Here is a 24,641-nt window from a genome sequence, read left to right as displayed (position 1 = left end):
ACAGGCGTGTTGAACTCTGGCGGTCAGCAGTCTGTTCATGTTGGGAGTGACAGGAGAAGGGCTCCCGACACAGGCATGTTGAACTCTGGCGGTCAGCAGTCTGTTCATGTTGGGAGTGACAGGAGAAGGGCTCCCGACACAGGCGTGTTGACCTCTGGCGGTCAGCAGTCTGTTCATGTTGGGCGTGACAGGAGAAGGGCTCCCGACACAGGCGTGTTGAACTCTGGCGGTCAGCAGTCTGTTCATGTTGGGAGTGACAGGAGAAGGGCTCCCGACACAGGCGTGTTGACCTCTGGCGGTCAGCAGTCTGTTCATGTTGGGAGTGACAGGAGAAGGGCTCCCGACGCAGGCGTGTTGACCTCTGGCGGTCAGCAGTCTGTTCATGTTGGGAGTGACAGGAGAAGGGCTCCCGACACAGGCGTGTTGAACTCTGGCGGTCAGCAGTCTGTTCATGTTGGGAGTGACAGGAGAAGGGCTCCCGACGCAGGCGTGTTGACCTCTGGCGGTCAGCAGTCTGTTCATGTTGGGAGTGACAGGAGAAGGGCTCCCGACACAGGCGTGTTGAACTCTGGCGGTCAGCAGTCTGTTCATGTTGGGAGTGACAGGAGAAGGGCTCCCGACACAGGCATGTTGAACTCTGGCGGTCAGCAGTCTGTTCATGTTGGGAGTGACAGGAGAAGGGCTCCCAAGCGGGCGTGTTGAACTCTGGCGGTCAGCAGTCTGTTCATGTTGGGAGTGACAGGAGAAGGGCTCCCGACACAGGCGTGTTGAACTCTGGCGGTCAGCAGTCTGTTCATGTTGGGAGTGACAGGAGAAGGGCTCCCGACACAGGCGTGTTGACCTCTGGCGGTCAGCAGTCTGTTCATGTTGGGAGTGACAGGAGAAGGGCTCCCGACACAGGCGTGTTGACCTCTGGCGGTCAGCAGTCTGTTCATGTTGGGAGTGACAGGAGAAGGGCTCCCGACACAGGCGTGTTGACCTCTGGCGGTCAGCAGTCTGTTCATGTTGGGAGTGACAGGAGAAGGGCTCCCGACACAGGCGTGTTGATCTCTGGCGGTCAGCAGTCTGTTCATGTTGTGAGTGACAGGAGAAGGGCTCCCGACACAGGCGTGTTGAACTCTGGCGGTCAGCAGTCTGTTCATGTTGGGAGTGACAGGAGAAGGGCTCCCGACACAGGCGTGTTGAACTCTGGCGGTAAGCAGTCTGTTCATGTTGTGAGTGACAGGAGAAGGGCTCTCGACACAGGCGTGTTGACCTCTGGCGGTCAGCAGTCTGTTCATGTTGGGAGTGACAGGAGAAGGGCTCCCGACACAGGCGTGTTGATCTCTGGCGGTCAGCAGTCTGTTCATGTTGGGAGTGACAGGAGAAGGGCTCCCGACACAGGCATGTTGAACTCTGGCGGTCAGCAGTCTGTTCATGTTGGGAGTGACAGGAGAAGGGCTCCTGACACAGGCATGTTGAACTCTGGCGGTCAGCAGTCTGTTCATGTTGGGAGTGACAGGAGAAGGGCTCCCGACACAGGTATGTTGAACTCTGGCGGTTAGCAGTCTGTTCATGTTGGGAGTGACAGGAGAAGGGGTCCCGAGCAGGCGTGTTGAACTCTGGCGGTCAGCAGTCTGTTCATGTTGGGAGTGACAGGAGAAGGGCTCCCGACGCAGGCGTGTTGACCTCTGGCGGTCAGCAGTCTGTTCATGTTGGGAGTGACAGGAGAAGGGCTCCCGACACAGGCATGTTGAACTCTGGCGGTCAGCAGTCTGTTCATGTTGGGAGTGACAGGAGAAGGGCTCCCGACACAGGCATGTTGAACTCTGGCGGTCAGCAGTCTGTTCATGTTGGGAGTGACAGGAGAAGGGCTCCCGACACAGGCGTGTTGACCTCTGGCGGTCAGCAGTCTGTTCATGTTGGGAGTGACAGGAGAAGGGCTCCCGACACAGGCGTGTTGACCTCTGGTGGTCAGCAGTCTGTTCATGTTGTGAGTGACAGGAGAAGGGCTCCCGACACAGGCGTGTTGAACTCTGGCGGTCAGCAGTCTGTTCATGTTGGGAGTGACAGGAGAAGGGCTCCCGACACAGGCATGTTGAACTCTGGCGGTCAGCAGTCTGTTCATGTTGGGAGTGACAGGAGAAGGGCTCCCGACACAGGCGTGTTGACCTCTGGCGGTCAGCAGTCTGTTCATGTTGGGCGTGACAGGAGAAGGGCTCCCGACACAGGCGTGTTGAACTCTGGCGGTCAGCAGTCTGTTCATGTTGGGAGTGACAGGAGAAGGGCTCCCGACACAGGCGTGTTGACTTCTGGCGGTCAGCAGTCTGTTCATGTTGGGAGTGACAGGAGAAGGGCTCCCGACACAGGCGTGTTGAACTCTGGCGGTCAGCAGTCTGTTCATGTTGGGAGTGACAGGAGAAGGGCTCCCGACACAGGCGTGTTGACCTCTGGCGGTCAGCAGTCTGTTCATGTTCGGAGTGACAGGAGAAGGGCTCCCGACACAGGCGTGTTGACCTCTGGCGGTCAGCAGTCTGTTCATGTTGGGAGTGACAGGAGAAGGGCTCCCGACGCAGGCGTGTTGACCTCTGGCGGTCAGCAGTCTGTTCATGTTGGGAGTGACAGGAGAAGGGCTCCCGACACAGGCGTGTTGAACTCTGGCGGTCAGCAGTCTGTTCATGTTGGGAGTGACAGGAGAAGGGCTCCCGACGCACGCGTGTTGACCTCTGGCAGTCAGCAGTCTGTTCATGTTGGGAGTGACAGGAGAAGGGCTCCCGACACAGGCGTGTTGAACTCTGGCGGTCAGCAGTCTGTTCATGTTGGGAGTGACAGGAGAAGGGCTCCCGACACAGGCGTGTTGAACTCTGGCGGTCAGCAGTCTGTTCATGTTGGGAGTGACAGGAGAAGGGCTCCCGACACAGGCGTGTTGAACTCTGGCGGTCAGCAGTCTGTTCATGTTGGGAGTGACAGGAGAAGGGCTCCCGACACAGGCGTGTTGAACTCTGGCGGTCAGCAGTCTGTTCATGTTGGGAGTGACAGGAGAAGGGCTCCCGACGCAGGCGTGTTGAACTCTGGCGGTCAGTAGTCTGTTCATGTTGGGAGTGACAGGAGAAGGGCTCCCGACGCAGGCGTGTTGACCTCTGGCAGTCAGCAGTCTGTTCATGTTGGGAGTGACAGGAGAAGGGCTCCCGACACAGGCGTGTTGAACTCTGGCGGTCAGCAGTCTGTTCATGTTGGGAGTGACAGGAGAAGGGCTCCCGACGGAGGCGTGTTGAACTCTGGCGGTCAGCAGTCTGTTCATGTTGTGAGTGAAAGGAGAAGGGCTCCCGAGCAGGCGTGTTGAACTCTGGCGGTCAGCAGTCTGTTCATGTTGGGAGTGACAGGAGAAGGGCTCCCGACACAGGCGTGTTGACCTCTGGCGGTCAGCAGTCTGTTCATGTTGGGAGTGACAGGAGAAGGGCTCCCGACACAGGCGTGTTGAACTCTGGCGGTCAGCAGTCTGTTCATGTTGGGAGTGACAGGAGAAGGGTTCCCGACACAGGCGTGTTGAACTCTGGCGGTCAGCAGTCTGTTCATGTTGGGAGTGACAGGAGAAGGGCTCCCGACACAGGCGTGTTGAACTCTGGCGGTCAGCAGTCTGTTCATGTTGGGAGTGACAGTAGAAGGGCTCCCGACACAGGCATGTTGAACTCTGGCGGTCAGCAGTCTGTTCATGTTGGGAGTGACAGGAGAAGGGCTCCCGACGCAGGCGTGTTGAACTCTGGCGGTCAGCAGTCTGTTCATGTTGTGAGTGAAAGGAGAAGGGCTCCCGAGCAGGCGTGTTGAACTCTGGCGGTCAGCAGTCTGTTCATGTTGGGAGTGACAGGAGAAGGGCTCCCGACACAGGCGTGTTGAACTCTGGCGGTCAGCAGTCTGTTCATGTTGTGAGTGACAGGAGAAGGGCTCCCGACACAGGCGTGTTGAACTCTGGCGGTCAGCAGTCTGTTCATGTTGGGAGTGACAGGAGAAGGGCTCCCGACACAGGCGTGTTGAACTCTGGCGGTCAGCAGTCTGTTCATGTTGGGAGTGACAGGAGAAGGGCTCCCGACACAGGCGTGTTGACCTCTGGCGGTCAGCAGTCTGTTCATGTTGGGAGTGACAGGAGAAGGGCTCCCGACACAGGCGTGTTGAACTCTGGCGGTCAGCAGTCAGTTCATGTTGGGAGTGACAGGAGAAGGGCTCCCGACACAGGCGTGTTGAACTCTGGCGGTCAGCAGTCTGTTCATGTTGGGAGTGACAGGAGAAGGGCTCCCGACACAGGCGTGTTGAACTCTGGCGGTCAGCAGTCTGTTCATGTTGGGAGTGACAGGAGTAGGGCTCCCGACACAGGCGTGTTGACCTCTGGCGGTCAGCAGTCTGTTCATGTTGGGAGTGACAGGAGAAGGGCTCCCGACACAGGCGTGTTGACCTCTGGCGGTCAGCAGTCTGTTCATGTTGGGAGTGACAGGAGAAGGGCTCCCGACACAGGCGTGTTGAACTCTGGCGGTCAGCAGTCTGTTCATGTTGGGAGTGACAGGAGAAGGGCTCCCGACGCAGGCGTGTTGAACTCTGGCGGTCAGCAGTCTGTTCATGTTGTGAGTGAAAGGAGAAGGGCTCCCGAGCAGGCGTGTTGAACTCTGGCGGTCAGCAGTCTGTTCATGTTGGGAGTGACAGGAGAAGGGCTCCCGACACAGGCGTGTTGAACTCTGGTGGTCAGCAGTCTGTTCATGTTGGGAGTGACAGGAGAAGGGCTCCCGACACAGGCGTGTTGAACTCTGGCGGTCAGCAGTCTGTTCATGTTGGGAGTGACAGGAGAAGGGCTCCCGACACAGGCATGTTGAACTCTGGCGGTCAGCAGTCTGTTCATGTTGGGAGTGACAGGAGAAGGGCTCCCGACACAGGCGTGTTGACCTCTGGCGGTCAGCAGTCTGTTCATGTTGGGAGTGACAGGAGAAGGGCTCCCGACACAGGCGTGTTGAACTCTGGCGGTCAGCAGTCTGTTCATGTTGGGAGTGACAGGAGAAGGGCTCCTGACACAGGCATGTTGAACTCTGGCGGTCAGCAGTCTGTTCATGTTGGGAGTGACAGGAGAAGGGCTCCCGACACAGGCATGTTGAACTCTGGCGGTTAGCAGTCTGTTCATGTTGGGAGTGACAGGAGAAGGGGTCCCGAGCAGGCGTGTTGAACTCTGGCGGTCAGCAGTCTGTTCATGTTGGGAGTGACAGGAGAAGGGCTCCCGACGCAGGCGTGTTGACCTCTGGCGGTCAGCAGTCTGTTCATGTTGGGAGTGACAGGAGAAGGGCTCCCGACACAGGCATGTTGAACTCTGGCGGTCAGCAGTCTGTTCATGTTGGGAGTGACAGGAGAAGGGCTCCCGACACAGGCATGTTGAACTCTGGCGGTCAGCAGTCTGTTCATGTTGGGAGTGACAGGAGAAGGGCTCCCGACACAGGCGTGTTGACCTCTGGCGGTCAGCAGTCTGTTCATGTTGGGAGTGACAGGAGAAGGGCTCCCGACACAGGCGTGTTGACCTCTGGTGGTCAGCAGTCTGTTCATGTTGTGAGTGACAGGAGAAGGGCTCCCGACACAGGCGTGTTGAACTCTGGCGGTCAGCAGTCTGTTCATGTTGGGAGTGACAGGAGAAGGGCTCCCGACACAGGCATGTTGAACTCTGGCGGTCAGCAGTCTGTTCATGTTGGGAGTGACAGGAGAAGGGCTCCCGACACAGGCGTGTTGACCTCTGGCGGTCAGCAGTCTGTTCATGTTGGGCGTGACAGGAGAAGGGCTCCCGACACAGGCGTGTTGAACTCTGGCGGTCAGCAGTCTGTTCATGTTGGGAGTGACAGGAGAAGGGCTCCCGACACAGGCGTGTTGACTTCTGGCGGTCAGCAGTCTGTTCATGTTGGGAGTGACAGGAGAAGGGCTCCCGACACAGGCGTGTTGAACTCTGGCGGTCAGCAGTCTGTTCATGTTGGGAGTGACAGGAGAAGGGCTCCCGACACAGGCGTGTTGACCTCTGGCGGTCAGCAGTCTGTTCATGTTCGGAGTGACAGGAGAAGGGCTCCCGACACAGGCGTGTTGACCTCTGGCGGTCAGCAGTCTGTTCATGTTGGGAGTGACAGGAGAAGGGCTCCCGACGCAGGCGTGTTGACCTCTGGCGGTCAGCAGTCTGTTCATGTTGGGAGTGACAGGAGAAGGGCTCCCGACACAGGCGTGTTGAACTCTGGCGGTCAGCAGTCTGTTCATGTTGGGAGTGACAGGAGAAGGGCTCCCGACGCACGCGTGTTGACCTCTGGCAGTCAGCAGTCTGTTCATGTTGGGAGTGACAGGAGAAGGGCTCCCGACACAGGCGTGTTGAACTCTGGCGGTCAGCAGTCTGTTCATGTTGGGAGTGACAGGAGAAGGGCTCCCGACACAGGCATGTTGAACTCTGGCGGTCAGCAGTCTGTTCATGTTGGGAGTGACAGGAGAAGGGCTCCCGACACAGGCGTGTTGAACTCTGGCGGTCAGCAGTCTGTTCATGTTGGGAGTGACAGGAGAAGGGCTCCCGACGCAGGCGTGTTGACCTCTGGCGGTCAGCAGTCTGTTCATGTTGGGAGTGACAGGAGAAGGGCTCCCGACGCAGGCGTGTTGAACTCTGGCGGTCAGCAGTCTGTTCATGTTGGGAGTGACAGGAGAAGGGCTCCCGACGCAGGCGTGTTGACCTCTGGCAGTCAGCAGTCTGTTCATGTTGGGAGTGACAGGAGAAGGGCTCCCGACACAGGCGTGTTGAACTCTGGCGGTCAGCAGTCTGTTCATGTTGGGAGTGACAGGAGAAGGGCTCCCGACGGAGGCGTGTTGAACTCTGGCGGTCAGCAGTCTGTTCATGTTGTGAGTGAAAGGAGAAGGGCTCCCGAGCAGGCGTGTTGAACTCTGGCGGTCAGCAGTCTGTTCATGTTGGGAGTGACAGGAGAAGGGCTCCCGACACAGGCGTGTTGACCTCTGGCGGTCAGCAGTCTGTTCATGTTGGGAGTGACAGGAGAAGGGCTCCCGACACAGGCGTGTTGAACTCTGGCGGTCAGCAGTCTGTTCATGTTGGGAGTGACAGGAGAAGGGTTCCCGACACAGGCGTGTTGAACTCTGGCAGTCAGCAGTCTGTTCATGTTGGGAGTGACAGGAGAAGGGCTCCCGACAGAGGCGTGTTGAACTCTGGCGGTCAGCAGTCTGTTCATGTTGGGAGTGACAGTAGAAGGGCTCCCGACACAGGCATGTTGAACTCTGGCGGTCAGCAGTCTGTTCATGTTGGGAGTGACAGGAGAAGGGCTCCCGACGCAGGCGTGTTGAACTCTGGCGGTCAGCAGTCTGTTCATGTTGTGAGTGAAAGGAGAAGGGCTCCCGAGCAGGCGTGTTGAACTCTGGCGGTCAGCAGTCTGTTCATGTTGGGAGTGACAGGAGAAGGGCTCCCGACACAGGCGTGTTGAACTCTGGCGGTCAGCAGTCTGTTCATGTTGTGAGTGACAGGAGAAGGGCTCCCGACACAGGCGTGTTGAACTCTGGCGGTCAGCAGTCTGTTCATGTTGGGAGTGACAGGAGAAGGGCTCCCGACACAGGCGTGTTGAACTCTGGCGGTCAGCAGTCTGTTCATGTTGGGAGTGACAGGAGAAGGGCTCCCGACACAGGCGTGTTGACCTCTGGCGGTCAGCAGTCTGTTCATGTTGGGAGTGACAGGAGAAGGGCTCCCGACACAGGCGTGTTGAACTCTGGCGGTCAGCAGTCAGTTCATGTTGGGAGTGACAGGAGAAGGGCTCCCGACACAGGCGTGTTGAACTCTGGCGGTCAGCAGTCTGTTCATGTTGGGAGTGACAGGAGAAGGGCTCCCGACACAGGCGTGTTGAACTCTGGCGGTCAGCAGTCTGTTCATGTTGGGAGTGACAGGAGTAGGGCTCCCGACACAGGCGTGTTGACCTCTGGCGGTCAGCAGTCTGTTCATGTTGGGAGTGACAGGAGAAGGGCTCCCGACACAGGCGTGTTGACCTCTGGCGGTCAGCAGTCTGTTCATGTTGGGAGTGACAGGAGAAGGGCTCCCGACACAGGCGTGTTGAACTCTGGCGGTCAGCAGTCTGTTCATGTTGTGAGTGACAGGAGAAGGGCTCCCGACGCAGGCGTGTTGAACTCTGGCGGTCAGCAGTCTGTTCATGTTGTGAGTGAAAGGAGAAGGGCTCCCGAGCAGGCGTGTTGAACTCTGGCGGTCAGCAGTCTGTTCATGTTGGGAGTGACAGGAGAAGGGCTCCCGACACAGGCGTGTTGAACTCTGGCGGTCAGCAGTCTGTTCATGTTGGGAGTGACAGGAGAAGGGCTCCCGACACAGGCGTGTTGAACTCTGGCGGTCAGCAGTCTGTTCATGTTGGGAGTGACAGGAGAAGGGCTCCCGACACAGGCATGTTGAACTCTGGCGGTCAGCAGTCTGTTCATGTTGGGAGTGACAGGAGAAGGGCTCCCGACACAGGCGTGTTGACCTCTGGCGGTCAGCAGTCTGTTCATGTTGGGAGTGACAGGAGAAGGGCTCCCGACACAGGCGTGTTGAACTCTGGCGGTCAGCAGTCTGTTCATGTTGGGAGTGACAGGAGAAGGGCTCCCGACACAGGCGTGTTGAACTCTGGCGGTCAGCAGTCTGTTCATGTTGGGAGTGACAGGAGAAGGGCTCCCGACACAGGCGTGTTGAACTCTGGCGGTCAGCAGTCTGTTCATGTTGGGAGTGACAGGAGTAGGGCTCCCGACACAGGCGTGTTGACCTCTGGCGGTCAGCAGTCTGTTCATGTTGGGAGTGACAGGAGAAGGGCTCCCGACACAGGCGTGTTGACCTCTGGCGGTCAGCAGTCTGTTCATGTTGGGAGTGACAGGAGAACGGCTCCCGACACAGGCGTGTTGACCTCTGGCGGTCAGCAGTCTGTTCATGTTTTGAGTGACAGGAGAAGGGCTCCCGACACAGGCGTGTTGAACTGTGGCGGTCAGCAGTCTGTTCATGTTTTGAGTGACAGGAGAAGGGCTCCCGACACAGGCGTGTTGAACTCTGGCGGTCAGCAGTCTGTTCATGTTGGGAGTGAAAGGAGAAGGGCTCCCGACACAGGCGTGTTGACCTCTGGCGGTCAGCAGTCTGTTCATGTTGGGAGTGACAGGAGAAGGGCTCCCGACACAGGCGTGTTGAACTCTGGCGGTCAGCAGTCTGTTCATGTTGGGAGTGACAGGAGAAGGGCTCCCGAGCAGGCGTGTTGACCTCTGGCGGTCAGCAGTCTGTTCATGTTGGGAGTGAAAATGCAGTTTCACCGAAGCAGCACCACTTTCACATTAAATTGATGCTGGTAGTTTAAACATTATTAATTTTTTAGGTTATCTGGCTGTGTTCTCATTGTTAAGTTGGAATGACATTCATTTGCAGCTTTCTGCATCCTGAGACTAAGTGGATGTCACTTTGCATCCCACATTAAAATATCACTCTTGCTACTTTTTTTTACTATGTAGAGAAGAGCCCGGATGTGTGCATGGCAAGGACAGGAGTCAGAAAGCTATTTCAGTAACCCAGATCCAAAAGAGAATTGCTTGGACCAGAGCACGTGGAGATGAGACAGTGAATGATTATCAAATTTTGGATATACTTTCCTGCATCAACAGGGCTTACTGTTGAATTCAATGCAGTATATGAGAGAAAGAAGAGTCAAGGATTATGCCAAGGTGTTTGATCTAAGCATCTGGACAGACAGGGCTGCCATTTACTGAGATAAAGAAGATTGTGAGAAAAGCAAGTTTGGGGTATGTGTATGGAATAATAAGTTCTTTTTTTTTTTTTTTCTTTTTTACCATATTGTGTTTGGCATGCCCAGTAGACACACAAGTGGGATGTTGAGAAGAGAGTTAGCTATACCTGTCTAGGGCCTAAGTGGAAGATCCATGCTGGAGATATAAATCACAGAGTTGACAGCATATAGATGGTGACCAATGGCAATAAGGTTAAATAGTGAGTATAAATAGAGAAGAGGTCTGTGGACCCAGCCCATTGGCTCTCTGACATTTAAATATTATGGCGATAAGGAGAGTAGAAAGGAGCAATTCTTAGACTTGGAAAGAATTAACAAGTAGGAAATGTAAATTAATTGGCTTTTTAATTCTTTCATAATAATTTTCTAGGACAGTGATTAATTGTAAGGGCAAATAAATAAACAAAAGTCATAGATTCCTTAAAGATACGATAAAATTAGAAATAAATAACAAGCAAAAAGCGAGCAAACAAGTAAAAACTTGACTTTGTTAGTGCCGTGATCATAAAGGATTTTTTTTTTTTCTTTTTTTTGGTCAGTTCTCTGTCCTGACCATATTTAACAGATCAACAGTATTCGACACAGTTGAGCTTTCCATTATAATTTATTTTTTCTATGGCCAATGAACAAAGTTATTGTACTAATTTACATTCCCAATAGCAACAAATAATAGTTCTGTTTCCCCACATCCTTAGCAACACTTATATCTGACACAGTAATTGTATACTTACAGGCACCTTCTTTTCCAATTTTCTTTTTGTTTATCCTTGTATCACTACTACATTTTTAAAAGTTGCTTTTCGTAGTTTCTTTTGTTTTTTGGTGTTCTACTGTTTCAGCACGAAGTGTCTACATATGGAATTCTTTACATTAATCTTGCTCAACAATAAGTGCTTCTTAAATCTGAGCATTTAAATATTCCACCAACCCTGGAAAATGCTTTGAACGCTGCCCCATTCTCTCTGGTCTCTCCTTTTGGCACTTCTATTAATGTTAGACTTTTCTTATTTTCCGTTTATTTATCTCCGGTATTGCATGCTAGTAAATTTCCTGAAGTTGTGCGTTGTAGTTCCGGCCAAATGTAGAGCTCTCAAACACTGAATGGAAGATTTTTTTAATGCAGCCCTTAAAAGGACTAAGGCTGTATATCAGCAAACTGTGACAGAAGCAAAATGGAAAGAAACAGGCAGGCATGAGGCTAACCCCAGCAGCTCCGGAGACTGTGCCAAAGTCAAAACATGGATCTCTGCTGGTGTCCCCACCTTATAAAAAAAACAAATACTAAAAACAAGCAGGATTGTGCCATGTGCCAATTGCTAGACATCGATAAACAGTGTCAAGCAAGACCACATTATCATCCGAAAGCTGGCGTGTGTCATTTTGTACTGCAGGTTTGACCTTGAGCAAGAGATTTCTTTTTCTCTAAGCGTCAGTTTCTTTCTTGGGTTGATGTGAGGGTCAAGTGCGATGAAGTGAGCAAAAGCGCTATACTAAAGTGCTATTGAAGTATTTTCTCAATTCTAAAATATCATTTGTCAGGGGCACTAAAGATTTAATAATAGTTTGAGGGAGGCAGGCAGGGAGAACATTCCACTTCACGGACACTTTACGAGCATTTCAATTTGGGAAATAAAAAATATGGTAAAGTCTACTTTTAGAATCAAGGAACAAAGGTATTGCCTTGGCTCTCTCTCTCTTCAGTTCACAAATGCCCCTTTCTTAAATTTGAATGATTTTTCCCTCGCCTACCTTTCGGCTAAAGCAACCGTTTTCCTGACAGCAGCCGGGATTATCCGGTCAGGATTTCTGATCCCAATTTTCAGGTTACTGCAGAGACTGAGGAAACCCTGGTGGCATACTGGTTAAGAGCTATGGCTGCTGACCAAAAGACTGAAAGTTCGAACCCACCGGCACTCCTCTGAAACCCTACGGGGCAGTTCTACTCTGTCTTAGAGTCCCCATGAGTCGGAATCCACTCCACGGCAACCGGTTTGGTTTGTTCCTTTTGCTGTGCTACAGCTGCTAACCAAGTTTGAATCCACCAGGTGCTCCTCGGAAAGCCTGTGGGGCAGTTCTGCTCTGTTCTATAGTGTCCCTATGAGTCGGAATCAGCTTGATGGCAGTGGGTGGGTGGTGGGTGGTGGGGGATGGGGCTGGGGGTGGGTGGTGGGGGATGGGGCTGGGGGTGGGTGGTGGGGGATGGGCTGGGGGTGGGGGTGGGGGGTGGTGAGGCCCAAGAGCTGCATCGCCTGGACCGGCTATCACGCGCTTAACCTCGCCTCCGTACTTTCATTGGCTGTTGCTCTTCCCGGACACGCCCATCCTTCCTTGCCCACAACGACCTGAATCCTGATTGGAAGCCAATGTCCTTTTATTACAGCAAAAGATAGATCAGGTGCTTTGAGCCAGGAAGAGTGGGGCGCCGGGCAGCTAGTACGCAGGCGTGTACTCTGAGCGATGATTGGCTGGCAGCTGTGTGGGCCGAGGCGGGACTTCTGGCTCGGCGCATGCTCCGTGAGCGGAGGAGGCGGGGCTGCCCGTGTCAGTGGGCCCAAGTGTCCGGGCCTGAGGCGTCTTCCCAGCCCGTCCCTGTCGCGGCGCCTCGAACGGCAGGTGAGGGCGGTTCCGGGCCGGGGAGCCTGGAGTAGCGGCGTCTGTGCCGCCGAGGGCCGGCAGGCGGGATGGGCGGGGACGCGGGCGGAGCCCGAGGGCCGGGGGAGCGGCCTCCGCCTAGGCAGTCGGTGGGTGGGCGGCTGAGGCCTGGCTTCCTGCAGATCCCCGCGCCACCTTCCTTCGCTTATCGCGTTATCGGGCCAGAGGTACCTGTGGGGCGGGCCCCCCCCGGCCCCGGCCTCGGCCCCGGCCCCGGCCCGAGCCCCAGCCCCCGGCCCCCGGCCCCCGGCCCCCAGCCCCGGCCCCCGGGCCCCAGCCCGAGCCCCCGGCCCCCAGCCCCGGCCCCCTGCCCCCTGCCGCCTTCTCCCGCTGTCCTCGGGATCGCGACCGCGGGAGGGCCGTTTGGGCGGGATGGGACCCGGCACGACTGGACCTGCCCTGGCTGTTCTGCCGAGAGTCCGAGTTGGGGAATAGGGCCGGAAGAGGACGGGGAGGCGGGGAGGGAGGCGGGCGAGCGGTGTGATGAGCTCTGGGGGCCTATCCAGGCGCTGACGGCAGCACCCGGCTTTGATTCTCCGTTGGCTTCTCACAAGAGTCCTGCTGAACAAGTTTGGGCTGTGTGTTAAGGATTGGGGGGAAAAAGGCTACTTTCCTAGAAAGGCAAGGAAGGCTTCTGTTATCCAGTGTATCAGTCTCACTAGTACTATGACATAACAACATTAAAAGCAGTTACTTGCCTGCTGTTCCCAACCCGGTCTCTCTTCCTGTGAGGACCCATGCCTGTATATCCTCGTGAGCCCCACTGACAAAACTCAACATGGTTAGCCCCTCTCTGGGGATCTAGCCTGAGTTCAGATCCTCATTTGATCTTGAGGAATTTGAAACGTAATGTATCTAACCAGAACCAAGTTAAAACACTGAATTGGAGTGAATCTGAGCAAAGTCGATGCAGTTTAAAGGGAATGAAATTTATCTTCAGCATCAGGGGTTGTAAAATGTTGGGCAAACTTTCATTGCTGTTGTTGTGGGGTGCCGTTTAGTCGTTTTCGACTCGTAGCAAGCCCAAATGACAGAGTAGAACCACCCCATAGAGTTTTCTTGGCTGTGATTTTTATAGTGCAAAGGCTAAGGGATACTGAAAGGTTGGCGATTGTACCCATCAGCCCTTGTGGGAGAAAGGCCTGATGATTTGCTCCTGTGAAGATTACAGCCTAGAAAACCCTATGACGTAGTTCTCCTGTCACATGAGGTCACCATGAGTCAAAAACAACTGTGGCACCTAACAACAGTAATGCTTACCGAAGCAGACCTCTGGGTCTTTCTCCCGCTGGGTGCTGTGTGGGTTCACATCACCCACATTTCAGTTAGTAGCCTAACCCTTAGTCATTGTACCACCAGGGCTCCATAAACTTTGATTAGGGCCATATTAAAATTTCTTTCGTTGTTTAATGGAAAAAGCAGGGACTTTGAAGTTAGACCTGGGCTCAGATTCTTGGTACAGACATTGGTTGTGAAACTTGAGGCAAGATACATAACCATTCTGAGATTTAGTGTCCACATCTGTAAATTGCAATGTCCTTCTGTCAATTTGATGAAATAATAAGTAAAGCATTTAGTACATTAATGCGCAAAGATATTATTTTAGTAGTTTTACGAGTCCATTATAAGTAGATGACAGAGGATGGTTGGTAGATTATAGATGGAAATCTGTTTTAGATGCAGAAAAGTTTGGTGGTTTAGGCTGGGCAAATAACAGGGAAAAGTCTTAAAACCTTAAGCCTCATGTGTGAGCATAGCGGTAATGGAATGGTGGAAAAACCCACAGTGGGACATTGGCTGCAGTCTTGGCTCTGTTGATAATTAGCTCTATGATCTTGGGTAAGCCACTCTCATCTTTGGCAGGTAGACCAGATGATTTTTCTAAGGCTCTTTGGCCTGAATTGTTTAAGCACCCCTCTCACGCATTATTTTCCTAGGCGTGCTATGCAAGTTATATGTGTGGATGTGTTATTTGCAGAAAAATGTGGTATATACAGGTACTGTTCCAAGCATATTTGTGTATCAACTCATTAAATCCTCACAACAACCCCACTAGGTACATTCTGTTGTTTTTCCCACTTTACAGATAAGGAAACTGAGGCTGAGATGTTAACCTCATCTGGGGCTTCAGAGCTTATAAATGGCAGAGCTAAGGTTTGAATCCATGCAAAGTTCGTGTTCCTAATCACTGTGCTAAACTTCCTCTTGAGAAGAGGGATGTTGTGATACTATTAGTAGAAACGTAGAGGTATATTTGGGTAATGTGATAGTCTTTGGTCACAGTTAGGTGTGGGCACAGAAAAGATAACTTAGGTGATTAAATGGATCTTGTCCTAATGCTTTCCATACTTCCTGATCCTTGTTCTCACCCTACCTTCTGGTTCCTGGACTTAAATTATCAGAATAATTCTGGGTTCTCTACTACTGACCACAACTGGTTGAGGATAGGCACCAAAATTTACTGTGATTTTTGAGAAGTTTTATAAGATGTGTGACCTAGGCTTGGTTGAAGTTGAAGGCTCTTGGAGCATCATGTCCATTTCAGAGCTAAGGCAGGAGCAGGGTAGACAGGGCAGCCTTGGCTTGAACAGAGCCGCAGCACCCCACATTTGTTTCAGTGTTCTTGCACTTGAGATACTTTGGATTAGATTTTCTTTTCAAGTCAGATTTCCATTTATGTGTAGGAATGAGAAGAGTTTAAAATGAACTCATAAGAGTACATTTGACGTGGAATTGGATAGATGTGATAGCAACTGTAGATAAGGAAGGATTTTATAGTTGGAAAAATCAGTCTTGTATTGAGTACATAATTATGATATGCTGTGGTGTAGTGTGTGATAATATTTTAGGCTAAATATTGCAGTTTGAGGATTGATTGTATTTTGAAAGAAAATAATATCCACGCCTGAAATATTTTGACACAGGGATCTCAATAAACCCTTTGATCCCAGTAAGGAAGTCAGCTTGTTACTCTAAAATCTACAGAAATATTTTGAATATATACAATAGAACAGTGTTTGAGGTCGTAGTATTTCGTTACATTGCAATAGGAGAAAATTGCTACTTTTTGTTGTTGTGGAGAGACAGCAGATAATGCTCTGGTCTACTTTATTTAGAAGTAGTGCCTTTTGCATAGGGCTGTGACATACAGTTGGGCAGGTTTTGTACTGTACAACCCTTGGGGTGTGTCTTTTACACAGACTCCGTGACTGGTGCTGCCTAGGTTGTGTGGTATAGCCTACAGGACTGTCCTGGTGGCCCAGCTTTTGTCCTGCTCCCCCATTCCTGTCAATCAGTCCCAACTGTGCTTTTCTTAGAGCAATTTTTCACCTAATTAGGCCTCTAGGCCTCTCTTCCCTTGTTGTTTCTGCTTTTTTTTTTTTCATTTTTTTTTGTGTCAGATGAAGTCAAACTATTGATAAGCTATTTATAGATTTTCTGTTTGAGCCAAACAATGTGACCAAAATTTCAGAACCTGGCTTTTTTTTTCTTTATTCTCGACAGTGATTGGTCTGAAACACTTGTGCATTTGTAGAATACTTTTTGGTTTAATTTTAATGTTAGAAAGAAACATAAGCAAAATAAGTATATCCCATCCCCATACTACATCAGATTTCAAAATCACATGTATTTAATTTCATGATTATTAGTTGCTTTCGCTTGTAAAACTCTTCTCATATATTATGAAAATTGTTTTAGCTGTATTCTTCAAAAAACTCAAAAACCTGGATAATAGAAATGTTAAGCTCTTTTTATCAAAAGCTAAGGTGTACAGGGGAAATGGCCAAGTTGCAGTCTACTGTGGCCGAGTCCTCCTGAAGTCACTTACTTTTGCTTTTGGCTGTTGCCTCTGTCATCTCTCCCAGCCCTCCTTCAGCCAGATGAGTGGTTGAAATGGTATGAAAAGTGAGGATGACTGGACCTCCTTAGAAATATGCATCTCTCAGGGAAGTGTCAAATCAGGCCTTCCTTGCTAACACTCTTCCTCTTCTGTTATAAGAGATTGAATGGAGAGGAATAATTTTCTAAGTGTGATCTTCAAACACCAGAATAGGTTGAATAAGTTACCAAAAAAAGAACATTTGAAAGAATGTATACCAATCAGTCTATTTAGATTTACATGGATATACCAAGATATACATTCTTTGAAGTGCACAGAACCATGTGAAAAAGAAGTGGGAGAGAGCACCTGTAACAATGGATAAGTGGTTGTGAGTCTAGTTTCTAGTGTACAGACATCCTTGCTCCATAGGGCTGGGTTTCACTGGTTAGCATATGGAAACAACAATATCTAGGTGTAGTAAATGCTTCATAAATACTTGGTGAAAGAATAACACCATAGACAAAACAGGTCTAGGTTGCTTCAGTGTAGTAGATGAGTTAAAAGATCTGTTTTTGGTAGCAATCTGGTAGGATTATTTAATATATTTTCAGCACTTTGAAGGTGAAATCAGTGTTATCAGGTTAGCAGAACATGTTCCCCTGGAATTTTGTGGTCTGATATTTTGGAGCCTTTTATCCGAACAATGATATGTTAGTATTTTACTTATTTACAGCAGGATTCATCTGTTTTGGTTTAACTATAACCAAGAGGTGACATGGAAAACTTCCATTTATTCCATAGTAGTGTTTTAGATACATAGTATTTTTCTTTTGAATCCCCTGGACAGCAACAGGTTTTTTTTTTTTTTTTTGGTAAACAGTATCTGTAAAACAGTACTTTAATGATGAAGAGTATTTTGAAAAGGATTGGTCTTCATCCTTACCATTGTCTTTAATAACTTTTTCATTTTGCTGTGTTTGTTTTATACATATTTATTCATCTTTTACATAATTTACATCAGTGAATATACAATTTCATAAACATTCTTCCATGTTGTTACAGTCATCATAATTACTTTTCGTAGCCACTGTATTAGAAATTACAGCAGAATCTGAATGGACAATTATGTTGTTCCCAATGTATTAGGTCGTGAATAAGGTTGAAGTGAACATTTTTATATGTGTAACTTTTTCCTTCATTGTCATTGTCCTTAGGTTAAATTTCCAAGGGTAAAATTACTTAGTAAAAAAGACTTACATGTTTTTATGAATCTTATTATTGCTGCTTTCCAAAAAAAAAAAATACATATTGAAAATTTGTGTCCAATATTTGTGTATTTGTTTTTCCAAAACCTTACTAGTATTAATCATTCTCTTGCCTTTAAAAAAAAAAAATTTAATAGATGTACCAAACCAAACCGGTTGCTGTTGATTCGATTCCAACTCACAGCAACCCTATAGGACAGAGTTGAACTGCCACATAGGGTTTCCAAGGAGCAGCTGGTAGATTTGAACTGCCGACCTTTTGTTTAGCTCTTAACTACTGCACCTCCAGGGTTCCTAATAGATGTACAGGGGTATCTCATTTTATTATGCATTTTTTTTATTACCAAAGAACTGAACATATTTTATTGTTCATTAACATACTTCTCTTGTAAATTATTTATACACACCCTTTGCTATCGAATAAGGATAGCAACCAGTGGGGGTACAGTGGTTGAAGTGCTGGGCTGCTAACCGAAAGGCCAGCAGTTCGAACCCACCGGCTGCTCTGCGGAAGACGTGGCGGTCTGCTTCTGTGAAGGTGACGGCCTCGGGAACCCTATGGGGCAGTTCTGCCCTGTTCTCTAGGGTCGCTGTGAGTTGGAATCAACTCAGTGGCAGTGGGTCTGGTTTTGGGTTGGTTGCAGTTGGATATTTATTTTATTCTTAGAAACAGTAAAGCATGTGATAAGGAGCCTATTAGGTCAATAATTTAATTAAATCTTTTGAAAAAGCATTTGTGTTGCTGTATGTGTTTATATTTCTGAGTCTTTCCTCACTGCAGGTCATTCATCAAGAATTTTGTATCCAAGGCCCAGAAGTTTGTTACCCAAGATGATGAACGCAGACGTGGATGGTACGTCTCTCGTTTTCCTTCCGGTACATTCCTGGCTTTGTGGATGCTTTGGCAGTGGAAAGAACAGAGAAGCAATTATTAGAAGACTTGGATCTAAGCTAATGTGTTTATTTATATCCCATATAACTTAACTGTGAAGGTTTTGGAGCTGGTTTAATTTCTACTCCGGTGTCCTCATCTGTAAAGTGGGGATGTAGGTTTTTACTTCACAGAGCTTTTGTACAAGTAAGGTAATGAACATAAAGCATCTTGCAGATTTTTTAAGCACTAAGCTACACAAAAGATACCTCATGTTAAAAATAAATTTGAATCTTTTTTTATTACAGCAGTTGATGCTGAAAATCAGGTGGAACTGGAGGAAAAAACACGACTTATTAATCAAGTGTTAGAACTCCAACACACACTTGAAGGTGAGCTTGCATTTTGTGGTTTTCTTGAGTGACATCCCATTAATTGAAATTAGCATTTATGTCGCTAACTTTTATGTGAATGTACACAATTTTTTAAAGTATAAACTGCAAAGTCCCTTTCAATAGTTTTTTCCTCCTCCTTCCGCCTGCCTGTGGTGTTGGCTGGTGGTTTCAAAGAAGAGATGTGGTTCAGCAAGGAGGTCAAGTAGTGTTAATGTTTCCTCTTTAAGGTCTTACATTTTTCCTTCAATACCTGGCATAATGCTGTTTTGTACCTGAGAGCCTATTTTTAAGCCTCTGCATTGTATGAAGTCCACATTTATTAAGCTTATATTAAAAAATAATGTATTAATCTCATAGAGATTAAAAGGGAATTGATCTCAGTTTTTTCATTTTCTAAGTGTCTTGTATATAAAATTAATTACCATCACTGAAACATCTTTTGTTTCTTAACGAAATTAAAGAAGCTGTGTTCTGGAGTTTTTTGGAGCCAGAGTAAGCAGATCATGGCACTTGGAACCCTCCAGTGGCTTCCCATTTACACAGATGGTTAACAGCCAGAGTCCTTCTGTGGGCTAGACTTCTCTGTTGCCATTCAGAGTCTTGTCACCCTCTGCCTCGTAAATTCCACCTCAGACGCACACTCACCTCCTTCAACGTTCCAAGGATGTTTCTGTTCAGGGCCTTAGGAGTTGCTGGTCCCTCTGCCAGAATCTTCTGCCCTTAGTTATTTGCATATCTATATTCCTCAGTTCCCGCACTTCATTTAGGTCTCTGGTCAACCCCCCTTACCAAAAAAGCTCCCCTTGACTATACCGTAGAAAAGAGCAACTTCTCTTCCACTTGCTATCACTCTTACCCTCCTTGCCTTTTCTCCAGACCAGCTCGTCACTATATGATACATGTTTACTTGTTTAATGCCGGCCCCTGGCCTCCAGTGTGCGCCCTGTGTATGCACACACACATGCATATTAGAATGTAAGCTCTGTGAGGGCAGGGGCCTTTCCTTTTGTTCACTGCTGCACCCTTGGCATCTAGAACAGGGCCTGGCTCATAGAGGGTACTCAGTACGTATTTGGTAAATGAATGAATGGAGGTAATTTTTTAATTCGATTATCAGGAACTGTGCCTCTTTAATTTCTTGCTTATATAAAATGATTAGTTGCTTGGAAGCTGACTGCCCATATCCAGTTTATGAAATCAGTTGTGTTCATCTACTACATTTTCTTAAACATTTACAGTAAAGATATTAAGTTCATGTTAAGACATGAACCAGAATTCATATTTTACAAACAAGTGTTCTTTTTTTAAGTAACTTTTCTAAGAGTTAACTACTCAACATAAATGCCGTTTACAAAGAATAACATTTAGTTTAATGTGAAATATATTTGACTTGCCAAAAAGTGTTTCTAGGAATTGTCTGATTTGCACTCAGTTTACTTTGTTTACCTGCACTTCACTCTAAACTAAAAAAAACCCCTTTACCGTTGAGTCAATTCTGACTCATAGGCACCCTAGAGAACAAAGTAGAACTGGCCCATAGGGTTTCCCAGGAGCGGCTGGTGGATTTGAACTGCAGACCTTTTGGTTAGCAGCCAAACTCTTAACCACTATGCCATGCTACAGCAGTCTTAATTTAAAAGCAAACTTTAAGGGTTTTGTTATCTCCCTGAAGAATGACTCTTAAAAAAATTTGGTAATTTGAAGTCATTGCCATCATTTTACTGTTAATGAGCTTTTTTTTTTTTAATATATAGACCTCTCGGCAAGAGTTGATGCAGTTAAGGAAGAAAATCTGAAGCTAAAATCAGAAAACCAAGTTCTTGGACAATACATAGAAAACCTCATGTCAGCTTCTAGTGTTTTTCAAACAACTGACACAAAAAGCAAAAGAAAATAAGGGGTCGATATCCTGTTTTATGGAATTGCTGGGTTTTTTTAACTTGGGTAGACTCCAAAAGTTACAGTACTTTTGTTTGTGGCTTTATTGAATATTAAGATAATGGCACATCTAGGCAAAATTAAGAGCACTAAGAGCATAACAGGAGACTTCTCTGAGTTTGTGTATTACGTTCCAACCCAGTGCCGTCGTATGAAAATGTGCAAATGTAGAGACTTTATAATTAGAATTGCATATATTTATGAAAACTTGAAAATGAATGTTTTATCAAATTTACTTTGATTTTTAGGTTTAGCAGAGTCTTTTATTATAGGTGTGGTAAAAGATGATACAAGAAGGTAGCTACTATGTTGTGAAAGTGACCAAAATCATGTACTGAATATGCACAGCTATGTATGTACCCTGTCCACCGTCTTGTGCCTCTTTTCCATTTGCCTCCTCCTCCCCATTTCCCTTACCCTGAGGAAGAAAAAAGCTGGTTCCACATTTGTAAAAGTAATTTTAATAATTAATCATTCATGGGAGTAACCTGAACTCATTGTTGAAACTTAATCAAAATAACTTTGTCAGCTAGGGCCTGTCATTTGTTATATTTAGTAATAAGACTGTTGGTTTTTAATAAATTGAAAACAGACACTATAAAAATGAAGATTGTTCTCTGAAACTAGGAATTTTCAAATTGGGAAGATTTGTTGTTTGATACTTCCATCTGCACAAAATGACCAACTTGGTATCTGAAAAAAAATGGGATCTGGTTGTTTAATATAAAAAATCTTGGGAAAAATAGAAATAGGGTGGGAAAAATACCTGGTAAGCAGTAGTAACCGACTCCAAATGTTTTCGTTCCAAATTTGTGTTGTCATCGCCACAGATTAGGTCTCTTGGGTTGACATATATGAAAGTGGATTAAGTCTGACTATCTTAATCTAGGAAGCCCTGGTGGTGTGGTGGTTAAGAGCTACAGCTGCTGACCCGAAGGTCAGCAGTTCCAATCCACCACACACGCCCTGGAAACCCTATGGGGCAGTTCTGCTCTGTCCTATGGGGTCGTTATGAGTTGGAATCCACTTGATGGCAATGATTTTTTTTTTAGCTTAACGTAAACCACATCTGGAAGACAGCAGTTACAAAGAATTTGGTCTCTTAAGGTTCATTTATAGCACCCATTTCATTTTTTGCAGAAACACTTGTTTATTAGTATCAGAATCATGAAGAAAATGGGAGTTTTTCTTTTGTACTAACTGATAATCTTCCTCAGTATTTTATCTCACCACTTCTCCCAGAATTTTCTGTAAATCAACTATTTCTATAGAGTTTTAGGCATCCTTTTACTAAACTTTTTTACAATTCGGTTGTGGGTTCCATTCAAAAGTAATGTTAATTCTAATAGGAAGAGAGATCCACTAATACAGTTGATGGTTGTTAGATTTGGGTTACTTTTAATCATGGAATAATCTTACGATTGTATTGGTGTAAGTATGATCTGTTAAGTGACTTTAGCTGTATGAATACATACTAGTCATACTGCAAACATTCTGCATCCCTCTTGTGACCTAATTTACAAACATGTAAAAATTGTGATGCAGTTCTGCTTTGCTGTTTAATAAAAAGCTGTTTCAGACACTGTGTGTTTCGATATGATTGCCTGAGGAACTGGGGTAGGCGGTGGCATGCCCAGGGTTGTTCAAAGCTTAAGTATGCATATTACTGGGTGTTTGGGGGAATACTATTTTTATTAAAACAAATATTGGCAGATGTTACACATTAATTTTAAAAATAAAAACAAAGCAAAGAGAAAAAGAATCCAAGATCTCCAGGGTAAAAACTTGAAAAAACCAAACCCATTGCCGTAGAATTGACTTTGACTCATAGTGATCCTCCAGGACAAAGCAGAACTGCCCCATAGGGTTTCCAAGGAGCAGCTGATGGATTTGAACTGTTGACTTTTTGGTTAGCAGCCAGGCTCTTACCTACTGAATCACCAGGGCTCTACCTCCAGGGTACAGGGGGTTGTACTTTTTAGGTTAAGCCAAGCTACTGTAAGAAGCCATGGTTGCTCAATGGTTAAGTGTTGCTAACTGAAAGGCTCTCCAGGAGAAAACACCTCGTGATCTTCTCTCGTAAAGATGACAGCATAGGGAAACCCTACGGGGCAGTGCTCTTCTGTTCTGTGGGGTCACTATGAGTTGGGGTCAACCCCACGGCACACAACAAGCTACTCAGTTACCGGGCCTGACGATGAAGAATACAGAATAACAGTTTCTCTCCCAACTGATGGTTCCAAGGCGAGCACTGTAGCCTGGGAGGTTTTTTCTATACATTTATTCAGGGGCTTGGGCTGAGGATGGCCCTGCCATTTTCAACACACGACTTCCAAGTCACAAGTTGTTGCCATTCTAATATGCAGGAGTCTCAGGGTGGCACATGGTTAAAGCATTGGATTACTCACCCCTGCTCAACCAGTTACTGATTGAAAATCCAGAATCTTTATCAAGGTCCATCAACTGTAGATGTGGCTATTTAATAGTCTGACAATTTCTAAACTGATCAGTCCCTGGGTGGTGAAAATGGTTAAGTGCTCGACTACTAGTCAAAAGGTTGGCAGTTTGAACCCACCTAGAGGCACATTGTTAGACTGTCCTGGCGTCTGCTTCTGAAAGGTCATATCCTTGAAAACCCTATGGTGCAATTCTATTCAGCACACATGGGGTCGCCATGAGTCGGATTTGACTCGAGAGCAACAACATCCTTGGCCCTGCCTCTGTGTAATGGTGAAATAGTGGAGATGATGACCACAATAAAAACTCTCAATTTGGAAAATGGAAGAAAGTGAAACACTGATTCAAAGCAATTATGGAATATTCCTAGGGAAGCCCTGTTAAGATTCTGTCCCTAATAGTGGGGGAAGTTCCTTGATTACACCCTGATTGTGATCTCTGGCAGGGACGCCCTTGTTCCTTGCCCTCCACGGTTCCTCTCTCTGAGCAAGTTATTTCTTATCCATTTCCCTCATGGCTACATCCGAAGTGGAGGTTGGGGAGTGTTCCCTCCATGGGAGTTGTGAAAATAATCCACGTGTTTGGCGCCCATCGTTTTAAGATCAAGCCCACGTTTGGTAGAAAAATCCTCTCAGAAAACTCAGGCTCTTTGTCTATATGCTTCTAGTTCTATGGGCTGGGAACCACAACCAAGCTCTTTTCTAGGCAAAATTCTTCAAGTATCTTTTCCTTCTTTCCTTCTGCACAGGATCCTGCCTCTCTAAAAACGGAGGCTACCTGGAGGCCAAGTGAATATGACAGTTTGTGGAATAATACACCCACACTATTGCCACAGGGCTGGGTGCCCCCCCCCCTTTTTTTCGCTTAATATTTGGCAGAGGAGTCTCAGTTGGTTTTCCCCCTCCATCTCCCACGTCCTCAAAACAATTTTGAGCCTTTGATGCTATTCAGGGTACAGAAGCAATTGACTTTTCTAACCCTGTGAGGTTCCTAATATTTGAACTTCTCTATTCCCTTCCACCTCTCCTTGGAAACTGGTCAGTTCTTTTTTGTGATACCTTGCCAAAAGCACCAAAACCAACCGCGTTGCCCTTGAGTTGATTCCGACTCACAGGAGCCCTACAGAGTAGAGTAGAACTGCCCTACAGGGTTCCCTAGGCTGTAATCTTTATGGAAGCAGACAACTACATCTTTCTCCTATGGAGTGACTGATTGGTGGGTTCGAACCATCGACCTTTCAGTTAGCAGCTGAGTGCTTTAACCATTGTGCCACTAGGGCTCCTCTACAAGCATCACGGAGTAACCAATTCATTTAACATTTTGACTTTTTTCCAACTGCCACCCCTACAACTACTGGCTTCGTAGATGACAAAACATCTGAAATATACGTCCTGCCCACAGGCCACGTGAACACCAACGCCACACGCTTTTGGTTTTTGTTATGAACATCGA

The 24,641-nt window shown here is 47.7% G+C and overlaps 1 protein-coding gene across 2 annotated transcripts; it reads left to right on the top strand.

Moving 5' to 3' along the window:
* Positions 1 to 12,201: 12,201 nt before the first annotated feature.
* On the top strand, positions 12,202 to 22,314 carry SCOC (short coiled-coil protein). 2 transcript variants are annotated; one of them, XM_049885241.1, is made up of 4 exons: positions 12,202 to 12,401; positions 18,310 to 18,381; positions 18,708 to 18,791; positions 20,549 to 22,314. In XM_049885241.1, the coding sequence occupies exons 1-4, from the start codon at positions 12,296 to 12,298 to the stop codon at positions 20,689 to 20,691; spliced, it is 405 nt and encodes a 134-aa protein (XP_049741198.1). In that variant the 5' UTR covers positions 12,202 to 12,295; the 3' UTR covers positions 20,692 to 22,314. The 2 variants fall into 2 exon arrangements, with proteins under 2 accessions (XP_049741198.1, XP_049741199.1); XM_049885242.1 differs by lacking the exon at positions 12,202 to 12,401 and adding an exon at positions 12,430 to 12,607.
* The last annotated feature ends 2,327 nt before the right edge of the window (positions 22,315 to 24,641 follow it).

The sequence above is a fragment of the Elephas maximus genome, chromosome 5, assembly GCF_024166365.1.
Source record: "Elephas maximus indicus isolate mEleMax1 chromosome 5, mEleMax1 primary haplotype, whole genome shotgun sequence".
Taxonomy (NCBI): Eukaryota; Metazoa; Chordata; class Mammalia; order Proboscidea; family Elephantidae; genus Elephas; species Elephas maximus.
Note: the sequence above shows the minus strand (reverse complement) of the source record. Positions and strands in the feature narration are given on the sequence as shown.

Coding starts and splice junctions, on each gene's coding strand:
- SCOC (XM_049885241.1), top strand. CDS start 12,296: ATGCTCCGTGAGCGGAGGAGGCGGGGCTGCCCGTGTCAGTGGGCCCAA. Junction 12,402..18,309: donor CGCGGCGCCTCGAACGGCAG/GTGAGGGCGGTT, acceptor TCCTCACTGCAG/GTCATTCATCAAGAATTTTG. Junction 18,382..18,707: donor GATGAACGCAGACGTGGATG/GTACGTCTCTCG, acceptor TTTTTATTACAG/CAGTTGATGCTGAAAATCAG.